The sequence below is a fragment of the Panicum hallii genome, chromosome 1 (assembly GCF_002211085.1).
Source record: "Panicum hallii strain FIL2 chromosome 1, PHallii_v3.1, whole genome shotgun sequence".
NCBI classification, from domain to species: Eukaryota; Viridiplantae; Streptophyta; class Magnoliopsida; order Poales; family Poaceae; genus Panicum; species Panicum hallii.
This window is the reverse complement of record NC_038042.1, coordinates 47,777,139-47,801,081: the sequence shown is the minus strand read 5'-3', so window position 1 is coordinate 47,801,081 and position 23,943 is coordinate 47,777,139. Positions and strand designations below refer to the sequence as shown.

The 23,943-nt window shown below is 43.7% G+C and overlaps 2 protein-coding genes and 1 long non-coding RNA gene across 3 annotated transcripts; 2 read left to right on the top strand and 1 right to left on the bottom strand.

The window, feature by feature from the left end:
• Nucleotides 1–4,788: 4,788 nt before the first annotated feature.
• Nucleotides 4,789–6,623, bottom strand: LOC112877211 (putative ETHYLENE INSENSITIVE 3-like 4 protein). Its single transcript, XM_025941444.1, has one exon. It carries the CDS (start codon nucleotides 6,484–6,486, stop codon nucleotides 5,083–5,085), a length of 1,404 nt encoding a protein of 467 aa, XP_025797229.1. The 5' UTR covers nucleotides 6,487–6,623; the 3' UTR covers nucleotides 4,789–5,082.
• An 11,332-nt stretch (nucleotides 6,624–17,955) lies between these two features.
• Nucleotides 17,956–21,175, top strand: LOC112901745. The gene is made up of 5 exons (XM_025970718.1): nucleotides 17,956–18,078; nucleotides 18,236–18,309; nucleotides 19,196–19,331; nucleotides 19,693–20,004; nucleotides 20,664–21,175. The coding sequence occupies exons 1-5, from the start codon at nucleotides 17,956–17,958 to the stop codon at nucleotides 20,934–20,936; spliced, it is 918 nt and encodes a 305-aa protein (XP_025826503.1). The 3' UTR covers nucleotides 20,937–21,175.
• Nucleotides 21,176–22,371: 1,196 nt separating this feature from the next.
• Nucleotides 22,372–23,212, top strand: LOC112878772. Its single transcript, XR_003225865.1, has 2 exons — nucleotides 22,372–22,768; nucleotides 22,800–23,212. It is a non-coding gene; the product is annotated as an uncharacterized LOC112878772 (long non-coding RNA).
• Nucleotides 23,213–23,943: the final 731 nt, after the last annotated feature.

The window sequence follows — 23,943 nt, the reverse complement described above, 5'->3', positions numbered from 1 at the left end:
GCGTTGAGGTTATAGTCAGGCCCAGATGACAACCCCAGAAAGGTTTCAGAGTCATCATCCGAGTCCGAGTACTTATCGAAAACGAGGCCTCCCGACAAGCGGTGGCTCTCGTGTCTCCGAGCTTGAGTAGATTATCCAAGTCCTCTTCCAATGCGGAGAGGAACTCAAATTGAGTGAGCTCCTGGGAGACAGAAGCCGTATTGTGTAGCCTGAATAGAAGTCGGGTACGCTCCTCCTTAGATCGGATTGAATGTGACCCCAGAAGTCCTGGTGCAGCATGAGTTGAAATCACGTTGGCAGCGGACTCCTCCTCGATCTCCCTAGCTAGGTCAGGAAGCAGCATCTCATCGTTGTTGTCGATGAACTCATCGAGATCGCTGCATTGAGCTGCCGCAGATGCCTCCGCCTTCATGTCGTCGATGAAGTGCTAACAAAAGCTGCCTGCGCCGTCAGGGACGCAGACCCATGAGCCGAAGACGAAACTTGTGCCCTCATCGAGCACGGCGCTAGTGAAGTTGAAAGATGTCATCGAGTTCATCGGTGGATGCATGATGAACACCTCTATCTGGCGCGCCAGCTATCGATGTTTAACCTCTAAGTCCACCGAGGGATACCCCTGAGGTGGTAGATTGTAGGTCGGGTGTCACCGAGATTAGAAACTCGAAGGTGCAAGGAACACGAAACTTCAGACAGGTTTGGACCACTGAGAGCGTAATACTCTACGTTTTGTGTGGTGGATTGTATTGCCTTAGATGATGTAATATTTGGAGGGGGTCCCTGCCCACCCTTATATAGTTAGGGGGGTGGGGGGAAGGGAGACAGGGTTACATGAAAGTTCTAACCCAATACTATCTTAGGAGTCCTACCCGAGTACTACTCGGTTAGTTTTCTTCTATTCTGACTAGTCCTACTCGTATACGAGTAGTTACAACTGGTGTAGTGTGTGAGCCATATCCCACCCCTTATCATAGAATAAGTACGCCATGTGCACAGTCTTGTGGTTCCAGATCTGACATCCCACCCTCCCCCCCACAACCCAGCACCACCGTCGGTCCGCCCGCCTCCCCCACCGGCCATCCCTCTGGACCCGGCACTCACCAATCCCCTCCCCCAACCCGAAACTCTGAACCGAATGACACTCGCCGGAGAATAGAACACCGCCGGTAATGTGTTACTTTCTTGTCTCGATTTTCTGTCCTTTTATCCTCTGCTTTCCAGATCATCGGGCTCTCGCGATACACTAAAACGAGAGCCCTCTCGATGTAGATTTTTCATTGTATTAATTTCACCTGTAATTACGGTACACTTGTATTGTATTTTGTTGTGCACTTGTAAACAAGAAAACCTTTACAACAACAACTTAGCCTTTTGTCCCAAGCAAGTTGGGGTCGGTTAGAGATGAAATCCACAGAAAACAAGAATAAGAAACACAAAAAAGGTACAAGCCAAAGGAAGAGTTAGGGGTTAAACAAAAAGTAACAAAGGTCACGGTTCAGATACATTAATTGCTAATCTCCAAGCGCTCCTATCCATAGCTAATTCCTTAGCAATATTCCACTCCTTAAGGTCTCTCTTGACCGTCTCATCCCAAGTTAGTCTAGATCTTCCTCTATCTCTCCTTACATTATCATCCCGCTTTAAAACTCCACTACGCACCGGCGCCTCGGGAGGCCTCCGTTGTATATGTCCAAACCATCTCAACCGATGTTGAATCAACTTCTCCTCGATAGGTGCCACCCCGACCCTATCTCGAATCTTTTTGTTCCGAACTCTATCCCTTCTTGTATGCCCGTAGAACCAATGCAGCACACGCATCTCTGCTACACTCAGTTGCTGCACATGTCGCCTTTTTGTAGGCCAACATTCAGCACCGTATAGCATCGCCGGGCGAATCGCCGTCCTATAAAACTTACCTTTTAGCCTTTGTGGCACCTTCTTGTCACAGAGGACGCCAGAAGCCTGCCGCCATTTCAACCAACCGGCTGAAATTCTATGCCTAACATCTTCATCAATGTCTCCATCTTTCTGAAGCATTGATCCTAGATACCGAAAAGTATCCTTCTTGGCCAGCACTTGACCTTCGAGGCTAACGTCCCCATCCTCATGCCTAGTCGGGCTAAAGTCGCACATCATATACTCGGTCTTGGTCCTACTCAGTCTAAACCCCCTCGACTCTAACGTGTGTCTCCACAGCTCCAACTTCGTATTAACCCCTGCCCTACTCTCGTCAACTAGCACCACATCATCAGCAAAGAGCATACACCAAGGGATATCACCCTGTATGTCCCTTGTGACCTCATCCATCACCAAAGCAAATAGATAAGGGCTCAATGCTGACCCCTGATGTAGTCCTATTTTAATTGGAAAGTCACTGGTATCGCCATCACATGTTCGAACACAAGTCATCGCATCCTTGTACATATCCTTGATGAGGATAATATACTCAGTTGGGACTTTGTGTTTTCCCAAGGCCCACCACATGACGTCTCTTGGTACTTTATCATACGCCTTCTCTAGATCAATAAAGATCATGTGTAAGTCCTTCTTCTCCTCTCTATATCTCCCCATCAACTGTCGTACTAAGAAACCTTTGCCGGTCCCAAGCCCGCAATGAGAAAATATGGAGGGTTGTGTTAGGTCTGGCGAACCAGCGTAAAAAATCAGCCACTCAAATGGAAATGAAACCCATAAGAAAACAAGAAAACCTTTAATTTAGAAAAATGTTGTTTGGGTAGGGGGGGAGGCATGCATAAATAAACCTTGCGTAACAATTCCAAGCAAAGCTAATTCTGCAGGTGACCAGATGTTGGGAAACCGATAGTCGATCCTGAGCGCCCGCACAGCTGATTCACGTGGCGGGTCCTACGCCCGCGTCTTATCTCCTCCTATCCGCCATCCTCGTCCCGTCTAGGGCAGCTTTCTCCTTTCCCTTTCCTCTTCCTCTCTCTTCTCTTTGCCGGATCCCGAGCTTACGGCAACAGGGAGCAAGCAGGCGTGGAGCTCCGCAAGAGGACGCCTGTGGTGGAGCCTGCAGCCTGCAGGGAGCGAGGAGGCGTGGATCTCCCACGACGAGCAAAGGCGTGGCGGCTGGAACTCCCGTGGCGGGCGAGAGTGGCAAGGCCCAAAGGTGACGAGCACGACGACAACTAGCTCAATTTTTTTCTCCTCTTCTTTTTTTATAATTTTTTTCTAAAAGTTGTCCATAAAACTTTTTGTTGTTTCATGAATTTGTTGTTCAGATTTTTTATTGTTTGATATATTTTTATTCAGATTTTTTTATTTTTGAGTCGGATCCTAATTTTTGCTTCCAAATTTTTTGTTTCATCCTTTTTATTTTAAGAGTTATTGCTTGGAAATTCATTTCCAATCTCTTGTTCTCCAAATCTATCAAAAAAATGTGTTCCAATTTTGTTTTCTTGTTTTTTATAATTTTTTCCACAAAATTTTGTGTTTCAGAAAACTGTATATGCAAAACTTTTCTGTTTGAAAAATTTGTATAAATTGCTTGAAACACAGTTTTTATGTTCAAAATATTTTGGATAGAATATTTGTCTTTGTATATTCTTTAAAATTAACGAACCGGGAAAGGGGCTGCTAGTGGGAAGGCGTTCCGACCGCCGGTCGGAAATCGATCGTACGCAAGGCTCCTTCTGGACGACCGTAAATTTGAATGGCCCACAATTCCATATCCGCCTGGTCTGCAAATTAATCACAAGGATAAGACTGCAAAGCATCACCTCACCTTCTATTTACCATTCCGTCAGAATGATATATGTGGAGATCGTTCTTTTCAAGAAAGGTAGTCGAAATTTATGGTTTCTTTATGGAGGTGATTTTATTTTTAACCAGTGGAAAGACACCGACCGAGTGTAAGTTTATTAGGATTACAATCAATCTGAAAAGATTTTAAATCTAAGATGGCTAGTTCAGTATAAATTTTTGTATCTTTACACAAAAATATACTGATAGTTCACTTCCTCCCAGCTCCTTGCAATGCCCATTATCCCTATCGCTGCTATTTATTGGGAATTTGGGATACCATAATAATCAATACTTACCTCCAAGATGAGGACATTGCCCTCGAGTAGAATAAATGAATAATGCAATTGTCTAAATTTTTTGCCCTTTGTTATCCATATCTTCGATATCCAACTTCCATCCGAATATCTTTTATTCTTGCATTGTTTCATCTTCTCCAATATACCGATATCCATTGCCAATATCCAGCAACACCCTCGCCCCTAGAAGCTCACCCATTGTACAAACATAGCGAGGGTTGTTATCATTGAGACATCTCTTTATGTCCTTGTTCTTCTTCCATCGTGGTTAATGGTGCCACCTCATTGCTCGCCCACTTGTCATCCATTTTATCACTGTATGTCTCGTTACTACGAGTAATAGAGGCAGATGCAGCATAGGGGCAGGGCGGGCTCAAGCCCCCTACCCTTGGAGCTCCATGGATAGAAGGGAGTGAGGATAGGAGGAGAATAGGGAAAGAGAGATAGAAATAAGAGGGGTGAAGAATGGAGGAAGATGAACGAAGATAAGCCCCCAACGTTTCTTTCTTGCTATTGCTGCTAACAAACGACATCTCGTCAACAATGAAAAATTAGAAGGCTAATCCCTCGTGCTAACGTTGTTCCAGTGGCACGACATCTGGGATTGCATTGGCACCCAATTTTCGGCCGGCTGTACGCAGGAAATATAAAACATAATGGGACCGAGATCCAACTGCACAATTTTTGAATCAAGATCCAGGTAGACTTTTAGCAATTGAGGTTAATTTAGTGATTTCGAATAAAAATGTGTTCGTCATGAGTTTACCCCCGTCGATGTTACCACGCATCATCTCATTCTCACGCTACCTTCTTCATCCAGTCCAAATCTCTATATTCAGGCCACGCGTTACAGACTCGCTCAGTCACAATTCCCTCCCCATGGCGATGAGCTCACAGAAAACAAGCACCTCCAACATTCGTACTAGTTTGACTAGCTAACACCCAACCATCAGCAACGAGCCACCTCATTCCTTCCCGCCCAACCGGGCCTATCGCGTGGCGACGCGCGGGCCACCGCGGCAATTCAGTCCTCCTCCATCAGGCGGAACACGTCTTCCAGCCCCGAGCAGCTCCCGATCAGGTCGAACAGCACGTCCGGCGGCACGGCGTCGATACCACACAGGTCCAGCTCCCCGGGAGGCAGCATCGCGGCGGCGCCGTTCTCCAGGTGGCCGCCGCCCTGATCAGCAGGCGCGTGGCTGTAGAACAGCTTCGCCAGCTCGTCGATCGGGCTCAGGCTCTCATCCGCCAGCAGGCCGGCCAGCTCCGGCAGCACGACGGCCAGCTCCCCGCTCCCTCCCCATCTGCTGGTGCTCCCGCTGTTGTGTCTTGTGCTGATCAGCTCCCGCTTGCGCTTGTCGTGCGCACGGCCGCCCACGCCCTCCAGGCCGTCGCCGTCGTCGTCCCCGTCCCCGTCCCCCTCCTCCTCGTCGTCGAGGGGCGTGATCTGCAGCGAGCTCTTGAAGCGGCGGCTGAGCACCTCCTCCTGCCTCAGGATCTTGGACCACGTCTCCGTCTCCTTGGCGCTCATCTTCTGCTGCAGGCGCTTGGACTGCCACACGAGCTTGCGCATCTGATCGAAGCGCGGGCTCATGTGCTTGATCACCGCGCTGAGCAAGCTGATCTTCCAGGCCTTCTTGAGGTCGTGCGGCTTCCGGTACGGTGGCACGCCTTGGTGCGCCTGGACCTCGCCCTGGGAGCCCCACCAGGCCTCGTGCCCCGTCGGCCACCAGGGCGGCGCCAGGCCGCGCTCCAGCGGGAAGCTCCGCTGCGGGGGCTCGCAGTGCTGGATGAGCGCGGAGAGCACGGAGCCGAGTGTGCTGTCCTGGATGTCCTGGAGCATGTGGAGGCAGGACGCGATCCCCCGCGGGCTCTCGCCGGCGGGGCCCGTGAGCGCCATGGGCCCGGCGCGGTCGAAGCTGACGTTGTCCTTCCACCAGCCGCGGAGGCTGTCGGAGGAGCCGGACATGGGCTCGCCGGCCTCGTCGATGACGCCGTACACGAACCCGCGCGCGTTGCAGGCCTCCATCATCTTGAGCATGTGGCGGAGGACGCCGTCCTGCGCCCGGAGCATCGCCTTGCGGCGGCACCGCACCTCGGGGGGCTCCTCCTCCCCCAGCAGCCCGCCCGCGCCCGGCGGCGCGAGCGGCCTGGACGGCCCCGCCCCGGCGGCGGCCCGGAAGGCGCCCGCGCGGCCCTCCAGCTTGTTGAGCAGCATCTGGTCCTTCCACATGCGGCGCTTGAGGTCGGAGACCTCGATGGACTCGGCGCCCGACTCCGAGTCGCTGAGCTCCTCCTGCTCCAGCTCCGGCTCCGGCGCCGCCGCCGCCTCCAACGCTTCGCCCGCGCCGCCGCCACCGTGCGGGACGTCGTGCTCCATCGCCGCCTCAGAGAACGGATGCCTCCGGCCGTGGATGCCGTGGTTCATAGACGCACGCGCTAGCAGACACGCCCTGCCTGCGTGCGTAGTCGGTGGTCGCCTGACCTGACACGAACGGCAGATGATCCAACTAGATTGCTGCGCCGGCGTGGGGAAGAAGGATTTATACACGCGATCGGAGCTGCGAAGAGCCGCCGCCAAGAGTCTCTGAGCAAGAGAGTCAGAGGGGGATCGGGCGTGCAGTGCAGGCGGTAGATGTCGCGGCTCGTGGCGTGGCTCCGCCGCAACGGGCCCATGAGGGTGGCCAAAGGACGTGGCCGTCGCCTCGGGAAGGGAACGCGTGCGTGGGGCCCCGCCCGCCCGAGCTACCATTTCTAGCTAGCCTCTAGAGCTTGGAGCGGAGCACATGGTCGGGTTGGCTCGCAGGTGGACGCCCAAGGTTTCTGGCGGACCTGGGGGTTCCGGGCTTAAGGTCAAGAAAGCAGACATGAGATTAGGTTTCAGCCACACCTGCAGCTAATTGGGCCCATTTGTTTACGAATTGCAGTGTGCTTGCCTTGGCTTCATTTGGTTCTGGTGTCGGCTGCTGGCAGCCATGGAGCACGTCACTCACTGCTCATGGTTAATTAACCCGGCTGTCTCTACATTATGCTGCATACACGAAGGCAGCTCAAGTAGACATGTACTACACAAACATTATGAACGTCGCAGTCAGAGTTTGGAGTTTTCTTGACCGGAAACCAGTTGCTTCTTCTTAATGAAAAACACAGCGAGAGCCGTTATATCCCCTCAAGTCACGCGTCTCTCTGGTATCTCCAACTGAGAGGGTATAGAGGTGCGCCCACTGATATCTCGAATGGATGTCACAATTTTAGGCTATTTTCAACAGTAGCTACCTCTTATTTGCCATTCCATTGTCAATTCATCTAAAGAGAGAGTATAAAAGCCGACTTCTCCATCATTAGTCTAACTTTAGCGCGCAACCCAAAACAAATAAACTTGATTGGAGGAAATAAATACTGGTCACTGAAGATTGGGAAGCATGCTTAAGACAATCACTTAAAAATGAGCTAGCTTTTCTCTCTTTCGGACAATACCAAGAGCTAGCAGACATGATGTACTAGCTGCTCACTCTTTCTCTCCTGATTATCAATATAATTGGCCCACGCACTCCTTTCCTTACCCCTTTTCTCTTTTAACCTATCTCCGGTTCTTTTCTTTGGACACGTGCAAAGGCACGCTCTTGAATGAGAGCAACAATGTTCACTCCTTTCTTCGCTCCTTTCTCCATTGTACGTCCACCCAGAGCTCATTATACAAAAATGATTTGCAGCAACGTCCCCTTTTCTAGTGAGTCAAAAAGTAATCCGATTTTACAAATGGAGCAGGGTACTGGAGGAGCAGGAATACTATAGCATCCGACCCGTCCTTAAAAATAATATTTCTAGGGGCGGGTGGCGTCACCACCCGCCTCCGAAAATGGTGGTATTTCTAGGGACGGGTGATGGCATCACCCGTTTTTAAAAATGCACTTTTAGGTGCGGGTCATGGTCACCCGTCCCTAAAAATAGTTTCACGTAAAAAAATTATATTTTTTTTGTATGATCTCGGATGAAGTCAAACTTTATGTCAAAATTGTAGAAAATGACTAGACCTAAAATTTTGTAGTGATAATATTTTCATTTAAGGTCATTTAATTATCCAAAAAATTATTATGAATCTATATATGGCTATGACTATACAGTATCTCATACAACTTAAGTCATCATGGGTGACGCCACCTCCGCCACTAAAAATATTTTTCAATCTTATTCTGAAAATTCATTTAAATCTTTACATATAGCAAAATAAATCAAAAAAGTGAAACTTCTACACTATGGTTATTGTGAACTATAGATAAATTTCAGTGTATATAAATCGTTTCTAGTGGCGTCACCCGCCCCTACAAATCACTTTCAGAGTTAATATAAAAGAATAACATATATATATATATGTGTGTGTGTATATATATATATATATGCGGATGTGTCTATTGCCCATTATTCCATTAACGTGGCCTTACAATACATTGCCCGTATGCAGTTCCGGATCAATTATCCACCCTATAAAATGTAGAAACCGCAAAGGAATATTTAATTAGCCAAAGGAATTTGATGCCTAATGCCTATGGGTAAGCGTAAGCTCCAGCATTTCCATATATACCTCGTGTTATGCTGGCTATACAAGATCTACATACCTCCTAATGCCACGTTTGATCCTACTTATACGCATGCGCTCGATGCTTGTGTACCTGATGACTACTACCCGTGTTGTGCAGGGTACGGGCTTGTTACGTTGGAAACGTGCATTGGCAGGTGACGTTGGCCAAAACACTTTGGTGCGGCGGGCGCGCGGAAATAAAATATGAGCTGCTTGCTCTCCGCCGCCCAGCACTGGTAGCGTGCGAGATCTCGGTCCAGTTCTGTCTCTGCACGCATGACACATCTCGAGCTGAAGGAAGAAGCAGGAAAAAGAAATGAGAAAAGAGAAGGGAAAAAACAAGCTAGCCATGTACCCATCTAGGTAGCCGTACTTCAGTCTATATACGTAGCACTGTGCAGAAAGCCACAAACCTCAAATAAATAATTTCTGAGCCCAAGCAGAAGAATCAGCAATGACGTGGTCGAATTAAACTGCCGTATCTAAGTTGCCCAAGACTTCCACGCTGCTGATAACATGGAGCTAGCTTAGCTTCCGGTTTCAGCGTCCATGGACCATGGTGCTGCTCTCTTCCTGGGCAGCGAGCACTCGTACTTTGAGCTACGCTAGAGTCGGTGTGGCCGTAGAAGCTTCTATGGACGTATGACAGTTTGGGCAGTCACGTTATGGTTTGACGATTGGACCGGACATGCCCGCCAGCTCCCGGAGTTCCCATGTTGGCGATGGGGTGAGTCACATGTCGCTTCGTCTCCAAGGAGTCGATTCGAGAAAGTTTTCGTGACCGCGTTGCGCGTTGCTCCGGCTCCGGCTCCGGCGGAGCCCCCGTCGCCCACAAAACAATTCGAGTGCCGCAAAGCAAAGCTCTTACTGACTTCAGGAGAGCTGCTGCATGTCCTTGTGAGCTATAGACGTGTAGTGTCGAACAATTTCGGGGGTTCTCCATTTGCGTGTCCATCTGACCTATCGCTACTATAAAAATAATTTGTAGAGACGCTACGTTTTCTAAAGCGGCCAAAAGATATTTGCTTCTACAAATGAAGCGAAGCGAGATTATCGTAACAGTTCACCCGCTTCTAAAAATGTATTTGTAGGGACGGGTTATGGCATGACCCGCCCCTACAAATACTCTCATGTAAAAAATTATAATTTTTTATACAATGTTGGATGAAGTCAAACCTTATACCAAAAGTGTAGAGATTGATGAGATCTACAAATTGCAGTTGATAGTTTTTTCATTTAAGGTCATCTAATAGTGAAAAAAATTATTATAAATTGTCTAATAGCTATGACTATATAGTATCTCATGTAACTCAAATCATACTTTGAGATTTCCACAATCTTAACCTTTATATACACTGAAATATACTTGGTATATTTTTTTATCTACCGTTCACAATAATCATAGTGTAGAAGTTTCACTTTGAGTGAATTACATCAGGCATCCCTGAACTTATTCCGAGGTCTCATCTACGTCCCCAAACTTCAAAAGTGCTAATTCTAGGTCCCTAAACTTGAGTTTGAACAGAGGTGGACGTCCAAAACTTCCATCCCTATCTACCTGGCATAAGAAGGACCCCTGCTTGCTTGCGTGGCATGCCTACGTGGACGAATAATTCTTTTGCTTGTACAACACAGGGGGATATTGTATATGCTTTTAAAGACAAGTTTTTTGAATAGCACATAGCTATCTTTTTGTACGAAGCTTACATGATTGCTACAGTTCCTTTACTGTAAGCTTTTGCTAATTACCTGATGGAGGTCTAGTTGAACTTTCGTGGACGCCATATACTTTCTGATAATTATATAAGAAACTTTACTTATTCCTAGTTGAATTATATATATTATTATTTCTGTTGAGGTTAAATGGGTCATAGTTTGTGCTCTTTTTTAATGCCGGCTTAGTTCAAATTATTAGTCTCGAAATATCTCCATGATTCACCGGGTAAACAAACTCCTCCATTCCTTGTCCTCTGTTCAAAAAAGGTGAGGGGGTACCATGAAAAAATAACTTTGAAAACGTAACTAAAACTTCCTCACATCCAGGTTGGCACGCCACGCAAGCAACGACGGGTAGGGATGGGAGTTTTGGACGTCCACCTCTGTTCTAACTCAAGTTTAGGGACCTAGAATTAGCACTTTTGAAGTTTGAGGACGTAGATGAGACCTCGGAACAAGTTCAGGGATGCCTGATGTAATTCACTCTTTCACTTTTTTATTTATTTTGCTATATGTAAAGATTTAAATTAATTTCGAAATAAAGTAGAAAAATATTTTTACGGACGAGTGGTGGCATCATCCGCCCCTAGGGCGGGTGGTGGCATCATCCGTCCCTAGAAATGGATGATAGCGTCACTTGCCTCTACAAATTAATTTCTAAGTTAATATAAAAGAATAGTATACCCCATAGAATCACAAGTGATAATGTAGTGTGGTGGATAGGAAGGTACGCGCAAGGTTGAATCCTGGGTGATGCAACTGTGCATATTTGATCAAAAAATTATACCTTGATAGTATGGGGGCTTATGATGGTGGGTGGTTGGCTACAATATTTTTTCTTTTTTTTCTATTTTTTTAAATTTTTTGAAAATTGATTTCAGAGACGGGCGTATTACCCGCTTCTAAAAATAATATTTCTAATTGCAAGAAGTAGAAGCGGATACCGCACCCGCCTCTAAAAGTATATTTTTACCCGCTCCTAAAAAATCCTTTTTAAGCAGTGTATATAGCTGTTGTTGTATTAAAGTGACCAGATGTGGAGAGCAGGGACATATAATTTCGTGGCGGCATGGGATGTAACGAAGAAAGGGCACTACAAGGACGATGCCAGCCCATCTGAAACAAAACTAGCGATAGTTTAATTTCCGCCGGATCTCTGATGGCTCCCAAGCCCTCTGCTGGCTCTTTGTATGGATCTGAAACGCAGGAAAGGTTAAAAGAGAGAGAAAGAATGTAGGTCGTGGTTGTGACCTTTCCCTTCCTGAAAGCTGAAGTATTGGTCAAGTGCAAAGATTGCATAATAGTCTGCTAGCGTTAGAAAAGCATTTGCTTCAGAACCTTCCAAGTGAAGCTGCCTGGATCTCTGCCTCTTCAGCAATGAGCGAGTTGCATGCTGCAATATATTGACGCGCGCACTATTTGAAGGTACCCAAACTTTGAGGCGCATCTTAAAACCGGAATAGAAAAAAGAATCTGAAGCGCTGGGCACGCTATGGTTATGCCAAGCAGTCTTTTTCTTTTCCTTGACGTCTTAAAGAACTAGCGAGGTGCCCCGCACAATAGCATGGGTACCTAGTTTTTACCTTAAATTTTTATTTTTTTACTTTAAAAAATTTGTTTTTACTTTAAAAAATTGAGTGCAAATAGTTTTATTTAGTTGTATCATTATAATTATTTTTTCCTAATGGTCGTGGTCCAGACATGGTGAATAATTATTTTTCTTTGCTATATTTTGTGGTGTATTTTTGGATAATAGTTTAGAAGAAAATAAATGCTTTTACAGAAATACATCTTTTAGGTATTTACTGAAAGTAACTTAATAACATATATTTTATTTTGATATGAATATTATTTTTTAAAATACTTGCGACGTACAAAATTTCTCTTAAGTGTTCTAGTTACTGTGCATGATAAATAAATTATTTCTAAACTTGTAGAATAAGATTTAGATAAGTGGTTGAATATATATACCACCATAAGTATAATACACTTTCTTTTCTTTTTCCTTCAATCACCCCTTGATATCCCCATAATGCATGCTCTCATATTGTCTTAGGTATAACTATATGCTCCCAAGAATATTTGCCATTGTATTATGATAATCGAAGATGCATCCCTAAAAGTGCACGTCGTTACTTTTGAACACTATCCGTGGTTTGCTATGGACGGAGATGTGATCTCCCTTTAGAAACTTGTTGAGATTTCTCATCCCAACGTAGGCTAGTCGGCGATGCCATAACCAACCCAAGTTAGACTTTGCCACCAAACATGTATCAAGTTGAGCTTTTTCTTGTAAAAAATGCACTAGATAAAACTTTCCCTTGAGCACACCTTTGAAGGCAATGGAGCCATCGCTTCTCCTAATGACGGACACACCCTCGTTAGTGAATAAATAATTGAAGCTCGAGGCATAAAGTTGTGATATGGACAACAAATTATAGCCAAGTGACTCAACTAAAAGAATCTTTGAAAGAGAGAATTTTGAGTTTCAATCAATGTTACCGGAAGCACTTTTCCCTTTTGATTTCCGGCAAAAGTAATGTAACGATCACCATCGGATTCCTTCAAACATTCAAACATACTTCCTTCTCCGGTTATATAATTTGCACATCCACTATCAATCACCCATGTGGATCCTTCTTATTGTTCTTGACATATAGGATGGTTTGAGATGCACCATCTTCATTCTTTCCAAGTCTTTTACATTTCTCAAAGCCATACTTGCTCATGTACTTTGATCCAAATCTCTTGGTATGCTTCTCAAACTTACCTACCCTTGGTGAGTGATTTGTCTTGAGTACTTGCTTGTGAGATGGTGCTTCTTCTTGCACTAATTGAGTGAATCTAGTAATCTCTTTATTCATGGCATACATTTTGGCATGGTTAGTAGCACAAGTTTGAACATCAATATTAAAGTATTATGCACAACCGTTACTAGCTGAAGGACTAGATGACTTTGATGACTCACAAGCTTTAGAGTAGCTTTCCAAAAGGGTGTTCACTTTAACTTCAAGTGCCGTGTGAATGGCTTCCAAGCTTATTATGTTTTTTTGAAGTTTCTCATTACCACTTTTCAAGTTGGCATTGGTGTCTTTGATCAAAGAAAGTTTCTTGGTCAAGTCATTCACCTTTCTTCTTTCACAAGTAAGTGACTCTTCTATCTCAAGACATATACCATCCTTATTTTGAGAGAGTTCTGAAGCCTCTTGTTTTCCTTCCTTTTATTGGTATGGTTCTTTTTAAGAGATTCGGATTTCTCTCTCTTAAGCCTAAGCATTTTTTCTTGTGATTCAAGAGTCTCATTCATATCATCTAGTTTTATTATTAGTTTCATCATTTTACGTTCCGCTTTTTTGCCATATTATGTGACAAGACTAGCAATTTCATCTTCCTCATCTAGTTCACCATCCGATGAGTTTGGGGATGTTACCTTCATGTTCTTTGCCATAAGGCACATGATTGGGCCTTGATCTTTATCATCGGTGAGATCTTCAAATAAACTTGGTTGATGAGAAGAAGAGATTTTGAATGTCATGGTTGCAACATCTTCATTGTCAGAGTTGCTTTCTTTATTTGAATCCCATTCTTGACCAAGATGAGCTTTACTGGCATATTTCTTCTATCTTGGCTTGTTCCTCTTGGATAAGCTCTGTTTGTTGTCTTTTTTCTTTTTCTCTTCCGGACAATCCGCAATAAAGTGCTAAATTTTCTTGCAACCAAAATAAGGCTTGCTTGATCTTCTTCTTGGCTCATACTTGCTCTTATTTTTGCCAAACTTTTGAAAGTTAGTCTTCTTCATAACCCTTCTAAAATTCTTGATGAAGTAAGTCATTTCCTCATCATCTAGCTCATCATCTTCATCACTACTCGAGTCATCATATCTTGAAGGTTTTGTTGCCTTCTCTATGCTCTTTGAATTTGTTTGGAGAGCCAATCCATTGTTCTTTGTTGCTTGTTCTTGAAGTTCTGCCAAATCTTGATTGATCTTGACTCTCTTCAATTGATCATGATGAGTTTATATTCTTCCATAAATATTTTCGACGGTAAAGTACTTGAAACCTCTTTCAGCCCTTATCAAGTTAGGTAGTGTGATGTCTCTAACCATGTAGACAGTCAAGAGCTTGTCTACTATCTCACTATCACCCCATTTGTCTCCACCGAGTGACTTGATTTGATTGGTGATTTTTTTCATCCGGTTGTATATTTCCTTGACGGTTTCATCTTTTTTCATTGAAAAGAGATTTAGTTCATCTTCTAATGTCTTGATTATTGATTTACAAATTTTTTTTGATCCTTGATGATTCACTTGGAGTGTATCCCAAGCCTCCTTGGCGGTGAGAGTGTCTTCAATCTTGTTAAACTCTTCGGGGCTTACGGAGGTGTGAATAATGTTCAAAGCATGATAGTTGCGTTTCATCACATATGCTTGAACCGGAGTTGGAGTTTCATCTTCATCCGGAAGTTCACAACCTACTTTCATAATTTTCCAAAGATCCTTGTGAATTACACTCAAGTAGCCAAACATCTTAGTCTTCCATTGATTGTAGCCCGTCCTATTAAAGTAAGGCGGCTTTCCCAAGTGAATTGAAGCGTTGTGATCACTTGGGATTCGAAAGGTGTAGTCATGAGCCACTCAATGATAGTTGGCTCTTTTCTTCATTTTTGATGAGCTTAAGAATCTTTTCTTGTAATCGGTGTCGGAGTCATCACTTGACTCGATTATAATTTTGGTGTTGGATTTTTCTTTCTTTCTTTGCAGCTTCTTCTTTTTCTTCTTCCATACCGTCCACTCTTGGAACGACATCTCATCGTCGGTTGTTTCCAACTTATTTTCTTTTTTTTCGTGTTGATCATTCTTTTTCTTGTCTTTGGAAGAAGAACTCTTATTATCCTTAGGCTTTCCCGATGACTTCTCGTTGTCAACTTCATCGGTTGGATTGATGGGAGCCTTTGATGAAGTGTTACCAATATCTTGATTCTTCAAGCGGTTAAGCTCTAAAATAGAGAAACCCTACTCTGATAACAATTGAAAGGACCTCAAGATGCCTAGAGAGGAGGTGAACAGGTTAATCTGAAACTTAAAACACTTTAAATAGTGTCAGTAACACAGATATCCGGATACTCTGGATATATGTCCGGATACTCTGGACTTTGCTTCTGGAGTTTCCGGAGATAATATCTGGACTATCCGGGTATAAAACAATCTACACAAAATAAAGATACAGATGCTCACAAACCCTAAAAAGTTAGTCTCACAAGCAAATAACCAGTAAAACAAGTAAGAGCACAGGAGAGAAATAAAATTTATTTCCTGAAGTTCCCTCCCAAAGGAGCTACATCTCCGTTGAGGAAGGATTCAGGAGAAGGTGCTCAAGAACCCATATGCTCCTCTCCCAAGAGTGAGATCAACGCTCAAAAACAAGGTCATTTACTATATGTTCTTCCGAGACGAATAACGATTACAAACTTCCTGTGGTGCTCACAAGTTGCTTGAGCACTCACGAGCAATGCCTAGCCGTCTAGGAGCTTGAAGCTCCAAGAGTAACAAACTTGAATCCACCAGCTAGATTAGGATGATATGCTCAAAAGATGAAATGGAAGCTCATTAGCATAAAATTTTTGCTCTTGCAACAACCTCACTTAAATCCTCAAAGAAAATCACTCAAGAATGAAGAAAGGGGAAGTGAGCGACTTCTTCTTTAGCTTGTGGGCGTTTCTGGTCGAAGTGAGCAAGAGAGTATGATTGAAGGGGTATGGAGGTATTTATATCCCCTCTCACAGAAAACTAGTCGTTGGCTAAAGGGTACTCGGATACTCCAGATATATGTCCGGATACTCCGGGCACTAGGGTCTGTAGACTCCGGACTTAAAGAATTTTACGGACGGGGAACAGTTACCCGGAGTCTCCGGGTATTTGTCCGGATACTCCGGACTTTTGTGTCCGGACATTTCGAGCCGGAACCCGGACACTCCGGGTTCAGCAGGGAATTTCATAAGAAGGCTGTTTATAGTGGTAAATTTGATTCTCATGGTTTTTATAAGTTCTCTTGACCACAACTACCACGTCAACACCTATAGATCATGCTTCGTAATATTCTATATGAAACACTGCTTTTCATTTGCTTTTTGAGGGTCATGCTTCGTAATACGTTTTGCTTATTCACCCTCAGCATCTGTACACATGCTTGATAATACGATTAAATATACATGTGCTTTATCATCTAACACCAGAACCCACTAAGGGGCCTAGATATCTTTCAACTACTAATTTTATTAATTTTAATTTTTGATTTAGCTATTTCTTAACTTTATTTGACATAAAAAATTTGAAGTTGTAGTCCCTTTTTAACTCAAATTTAGGTTTTTATTTTTTTTTTGCATTTGACCTATACTATTTATTTAGCTAGTTTTCTTTCTAATTTTCTTATTAATCACTATACAAATTCACTAGTAATTTTTTTCTATATTTTAATTCTTACATTTATCTATTTATTAGTCATATTCTATATGAACTTTTTGATCAACTGCTAATTTACATATATTAATTCTTGCATTTTGCTAGTAGTAACTCTTTTTTGTCGAGTGCTAATGCTAATTTTCTTATTTTTATAATCTCAAATTTAGCTATTTACTAATAGTATTTGATATTTATTTGATATGGACTCCTCGATTAAGTTCTAATATCTTATTTTTCAAATTTCAAATTTAGCTATTATTATTAATCGTATTCGTCGTGGACTCTTTGGTCCTACCCTAATTTTCTTTAATTTTTCTTGTTTCTATAATATCAAATTTAGCTATTTGCTAATTGTATTGGATATGGATTATTGTTAAGTTCTAATTTTCTTATTTTTCTAATTCTAAAGTTAGCTATTTACTAATCGCATTCTGCATGAACTCTTTGGTCATATTTTATTTTTTTAATTCGAAACTAGTTATTTATTAATCTTATTTGATACAAACTCTTGAGTTTGTTTATACCCTTATATTTTTATAAAATCTGACAATGCAAATTCTTTTTTTAATTACTAATCGTGTTTAGCATGGACCTTCCGCCGTATCCTAATTTTACTTAATTTTCTAAATTCAAAATTTACTATTTATTAATTGTATTTGATATGAAATTTTAGATTAGTTTAGACTGTTAGATCTTCATAAAATCTAACATCGCAAATCTTTCTCCTTTTTAGATTAATATGTGGATTTCTAAATCCTTTCGTCGAATGTGCTTATTAATATAATAATAATTGACACGATCTATGTGAATTTTGTGTGTATATCCCTAGATTCGAGACGTATCGCGAACAGCACGAAAAGAAATTGGAATCATGGATTATCCATCTGATTTTGTATAGACACAGCCGACCGTTCTCCATATTTAGTGCCCCACTGACGAGTGGGGCCCTGTTTTCTTGACTCCACGCGTCAGTAGCACGAAGTCGAGGTGCGGGTGTCCGTACTCGTGCTAAACTTGAGCGCACCGACCCAACTTGTTTAAAGCGCCGCCACCCCAAGCCCGAAGGGACTGGATACACACTGGCCTCGGTGCGGAGCAGAGCACGCGCGATTTCAAAACTCGAAGCGCGAGCGAGCGAGAGAGAGATGGAGAGGGCAGTGCCGGTGCGGAAGACGCACGCCTCGACGGCGGGCCTGCTCGCCTGGTCGGAGGAGGGCTCCGCCGCGGCGGCCGCCACCCCGTCTCCCGCCTCGCGCCCCTGCCTCAAGGTGATCTCGCCACCCACCCTCCGAGGAGCCCGTCCCGTCCTCGTTTTCTCACCTGCGATGCGGCTGGGGGGCTGAGCGGAGCTCCATCCCCTTTCCGCCGCCAGCTTTTGCCCCCCCCCCCTCCTCCTGACCGTCGTTGCTTCCTTGTCTCCCCCAGCCGGCCGGTGGGATCACGCCCGCGATGTTTGGCGCGCCGGTCACCGAGCACGAGGCCGAGGATCTGAGCAAGAGGTGAGCGATTCGTGCCCTGATCCGCTCGATCCGCGCTGGTACCGTGTCGCGTGCTTTGGTTCATGCTTGGGTCCCGTGTGTCTTGCTCTGCTGGAGTCTTCAGCTACTTTATTTAGCACTGGAACACTTGAACATTTGTACTGGCGTGAACAAACATGAGTTGTTGCTTGGGTCCAAATAAATGTGCAGTGCTGCTGCTGTATGGCACAGACAGTGGAGGTCAGCTGAGAAAGTGCCGGCCAATGTGTACTTCCGAGAAGCCATGATTAGAGCTGATTATGGTGGGGCATCTGGTGGTGGGTGCCTTGTAGGCTGTGCAGATTTGCAGTTTTGCTGCGCTAATAGCAAATTACATTTTTTTTCTGCTGTGCTGTTAATTTGAAATTTATTAGGCTTTTTTTTGTCTGCTGATATGTGAAGAAAGTGATTTCTGTATGTTAAGATAATAAGATATATGCCAAATTGCCAAGTATGGCAGGCTGTTAAACTCTAATTTGTCCCACACGCAGTGTAAGAAAACCAGGTTCCTGGATGTTGGTCATCAGATGTTCCATAATTTCTGTGGTTACATGAAGAAAATGTGTTGTGTTCTGATCCAAAGTTCCACATTTAGCCAAGATAAATGCATAGTTGAAAACCACAAACTACACACTTGAGATTTTAGGTAAGATGATTGTATGGTTGAAAACATGGGATTCCCCACATGAAGAATGTAGTTGTGTAAAGAAAATATACCCAGTTGGCCCACGGACCATGGTTCCAGATAGACACTTCCTTTTCCTCCAGCATATATGAAGGAGACAATTACATTGTATCTTAATAACATTTCATTTATCATAGTTCTAACCTTCTCAGTCACCTCTGTATAACTTCCTCCATTGGATAGGAAAATGTGCTCTGGCTCAAAGATGAAAGAAATGACTGGGAGTGGAATATTTGCTGCGTCTGGTGGAACTGATAATTTTGAGTCTGGTTCTGGTGCAGCAAATCCTCCTAACAAAACTACTTTGAGGATGTATCAGGTATGTCAAGGCCTTGCTTTCTGCATATAGTAGCGAGTTGCTATTTCAACTAGTTAAGAGTGCCTTTTATCATCATTGTGGTAATCGAATATTTCCAATGCTCTAAAAACATTCAAATGTTTACAATCAGATTACTTGAAATACTTGTCCAGTCACAAGCACCAAACTATATGCCACGTTGAACTGGGCGTGTCTGCCTATGTGTCTCCAATTCCTATTTCTGATAGAAATATGTTTTCAGTTCTTCTTTGGATATCTATCCGAGAATGCCTAGTGTTTTTCTGTGACTATTTTTGGACATCATGTTCTGAATTTCTCAGGTTGAATTCTATCTAAATTATTTCTTCTTTTTTCATAACAGCAAACTGTCACTGGCATGAGTCAGATAACATTTAGTGCAGAGGGAAGTGTGTCCCCCAAGAAGCCATCCTCATTGCCTGAGGTGGCCAAGCAACGAGAGCTTAGTGGCACCCTGGAGAGTGAAGCTGCTTCTAAAACGGCAAAGCAGATCTCAGAATCGAAGAGCAAGGAGCTGAGTGGGAGTGATATCTTTGGACCACCCCCTGAGGTTCCTGCTAGGCCCTTGGCTGCTCGCAATCTGGAGCTGCGAGGAAACTTGGATTTTGCACTTCCACAGCCAAGAAGCATTCACACATCAGTTAAAGTGTCCAATGTAAGAGGCTCCTTCCATCTTAACAATTTTTTCCTCGCGAGGATACTGTGAATATTCAATTTACTTCGTGCATCTCTTATTAGTCACCAAAGTTCAAGCTCAAATTTTCTTAAAATGGTATAGCACTTCATGTAAGTCGAAGCATATGAGTATATATAGAGACTTGAATTTTTCTTGTACCATAAATTAATGATTTTATTGACAAGATGAGGTTGTGTTTGATTCTAAAAAGCATAATTTATTAGGTACCAAGGAACCTTAAGTGGGCCACTGTCTACACTGCAACAATTTCTGCATATACATAAATTGCTTGCCGCCTAAGGGTGTGTTTGGATCCAAGGGCTAAAATTTAGCCATGTCACATCATATGTTTCGATGCCAATTAGGAGGACTAAACATGAGCTAATTATAAAACTAATTGTGGAAGCCTAGGGCTAATTTGCGATTAATTAGTTTCACGAATTATGGATTAATTAGGCTTAATAGATTCGTCTCGCGAATTGTCTAGGGGTTATGCAATTAGTTTTGTTATTAATCTACGTTTAATACTTCTAATTAGCAACTAAATATTCGATGTAATAGGGCTAAAGTTTAGCCCTGCCGGGTCCAAACAGGGCCTAAATAGACTGAACTTGCTTTGATGATCGGTGCATATGCAGCCTGCTGGAGGTCGGAGCAACATCGTTTTCGGCGAGGAACCAGTGGTCAAGACAGCAAAAAAGATTCACGATCAGAAATTCCACGAGCTGACTGGAAACAACATCTTCAAAGAAGATGCTCCCCCTGGCTCCGGTGAGAAGGCCCTGAGCACGGCGAAATTGAGGGAGATGAGTGGCAGCAACATCTTCGCCGACGGAAAGGTGGCTTCCCGGGACTACTTTGGCGGCGTCCGGAAGCCTCCTGGTGGTGGGAGCAGCATTGCGTTGGTCTAGGATCTCGTCTCATCAGTCTGTAGCGGCCAGTGTGGCAACCGGACAATGCTACTGTTTTAGTAGCATTGCATCACTCTTGGCTTCATTCTAGATGAAGCATAACTTTATTCTGTGTGTGTGTGTTTGCATCTTTAACTTCTGAATTGGTTGTGTTTAATTAGCGGACCGCTTCTTTTAAGCTACACTTGTGTGTGCCGTGTGCATTTTAAATAGAGTAGACCTACATGCTGCTTCACTCAGTCTTTCGTCTTTCTCTTCAAGGTTGTGCGTTCAAGAAAAAGAAGTATATTGAGTTATAATAAATAGAAAAACACAGCTGATGCTATATGTTGCAACACAAGTTGCATATTTTTAGAGAAAATGTATTTATATAAGAGTTTTGCTCCGGTGGTCCTTTCCATAAATTTGCACGAATCTTAAAGCAGCTGATTTAATTAATTTTATTTTGCCCCTCCTGGGTATTGTTTGGGCCTGACCCTACCCATGCCCGATCCGTGCCCAGCCCAAGACCAAGACCATAGCCCGTTGACTCCCGATCCGTTTTGCACGCACGCTGTTCATCTCATCCATTCAGAGTTACAGAGCGAGAGCACATGGACGGCGGCGCCTCCCGTGTGTCCCCACTGCATCTAGCCGCATTGGAGCGGATGGCGGCGGCGGCGGCGGCGGCTCCCTCTCTCCGCCCGTGCTCTGTCGTCCGCAACCTGCGCAGCAGCGCTTCCGATCCGTTGTCATCGGCAGCGTAGTCGTATTTCCATGGGGCGGAATGGAGGGAGGGATGCAGCACTTGAAGGTGACGACTTTCCAAGGCAGCTGCGCCATTGTGGCGGATGGACGGCGGTGGAGGTAGCAGCGGCAGCAATGGACGCCTTGGAGCCATGCCTGGAGGTAGGGTGCCGCCGAACGCAATCCATTTTGTGTGCTCCTTATTTTCATTGATGCCCATTTCAACTCCTTATCCATTGCTCGTCAGCGCTGAGCGCTCACTGAGGGACTCACCGCGGTGAAGGAGCAGAGGGTTGCACTGTGTCACGCCCTCGCCTTTGATGCTTGTGGTTCCCACGCGATTTCAGGACAGTGTATTGTCCCCTTTTTTCTTCATACTACAGAGAGTACGGGAAGAGATGCGTGCTCTGTTTGTGCAGTGGAGCCACACAATGATCAGGAACTGAGAAAGGCAAGAGCAATAATCCCTTCGTCCCATTGTAGGATAAATTAATAAGAAAATAAAATGACCATGTTTGCGTCTATTTATTACCTATATTTGGTACTAATTGATTCTTGCATGCCTATGCACTTTTAAAATCACTTATTTTTTAGGATAAATTTTGAATCCTAGAATGACTTGTTTTTTGGACGGAGGAAGTAGTAAGAGCTCAGTAGCATACAGTTTGTGAATCACTTCTCTGACATCAAGCAGTTACACAAGCTGAGGAATGAGCTTCTTCCTTTTTTATTCCTCTTTGATTTGCTCATCAATTTTCAATATTTTGTGCAATCATTTTCAAGCAAACGAGTTTAGTTTGGCATTATTTTTTATTAGGCTTACATGAAGCAAAACCTTCATATAACAATCACACCTCTTTCAGTATTATAATTTTAGAATGCAATTTAGACATATTTGTGATTCATAATGATGAATCAGTATTCTATCAAAGCAGGCATGCTCTTTAATTGCTAATGCAATGAGTCAAACATGCAGGAATGCTCAGAAACTAAGTCGGCATACATCCCTTCAGATCTGTGGTGAAGTGTTGCAGGCAAGATGGCATGACTTGGTCACTGATGCGGCTGTTGCAATGATACACCAACCCTTGCAAGATGTTATTTAGGTACCTCTACAGAAGGGAAGATGTTATTCAGGTACCTCTACAGAAGAGAAGAGTTAAAAGTCGTGCTCTTTGCAAGGAAAAGTAATTTGTGACGCTGATGAAAGGCAAACGAAAAGAGACACTTTTGAAGCTGTTCAGGCCAGGTCAGGTTTCTGAAGCTGTTCAGGCCACGCTAGACTCTGCACCGCTGATGATGATGAAGAACTGCAACTCTGGTAGAGTTCTGATAGATTTGTGTGCAGATGGATGGAAAACTGTACAACTTTGTCAATTTGTTTGATTACGACTATATTTTGCACATAGAGATAGCGTTGCTTACGGCTCTGTTTACAATAGAGATATAGGCTAATTAGAACTCTGTGCAACATGTATTTTCCTGCTCTGTTACGAAGCACTACTCTGATTGTCTTAGATTAGTGTGAGTTCATAATATGCTGCCCTCAATTTGATTGTCTATTAAATCCTAGGTTTTTAATCTGAAGTTCTGAATGCCTGAATCTTTGACAATGCAATGTAAGACGTTTCAACCTGAACTCTGAAAATGGAGCAGAACACATGTCTATTACTGTGCTGATGATTCTCTTTGGCAGAATCAAATGCAGATATTATTGGTAGAAAAATGGCCCAAAGGGGTCATCAGAGTTTAAGAACGTGAAGCACCATGCATGTATCTTCCTTGGGTTCTGAAGAAAGCTCGACTGATGCTTTTTTTGTTAGTTGATTGCTAATTGAAGAAATATGCTCAACTGAAGAAAGCTCGACTGATGCCCCTAACAAGCGATGTAGTAGGTGCCGAGTTCATCTTTTGTGGAAGGTCTAGGTGGATCTGGGGTGAGAAGGATTATGTTCTCTGCCAGGAGCCGACCCATATGCTGAAATTAAACAGTGGAGGCGATGTATTCTCTGGTTTTATATTTGCATTCATCTGTTTCGACTTTCACGTTTGTGATCATATCAGTAATCAATCACGTTTGTGAGGATGAAACCATCAGCTTTGCCGACGTTTATATATTTTCTGATCATGTTTGAGATGGTTTAACATCGCATGGATGGAAAAATTGGACAGTATTGTCATTTGTGATTGATTTGCGAATTGAAATACAACATATGTTCAAGTTCACAGTAAAGTTCACATCAAACTGTCTTGCAACTTCGACCATTAAAGTAAAATGAAA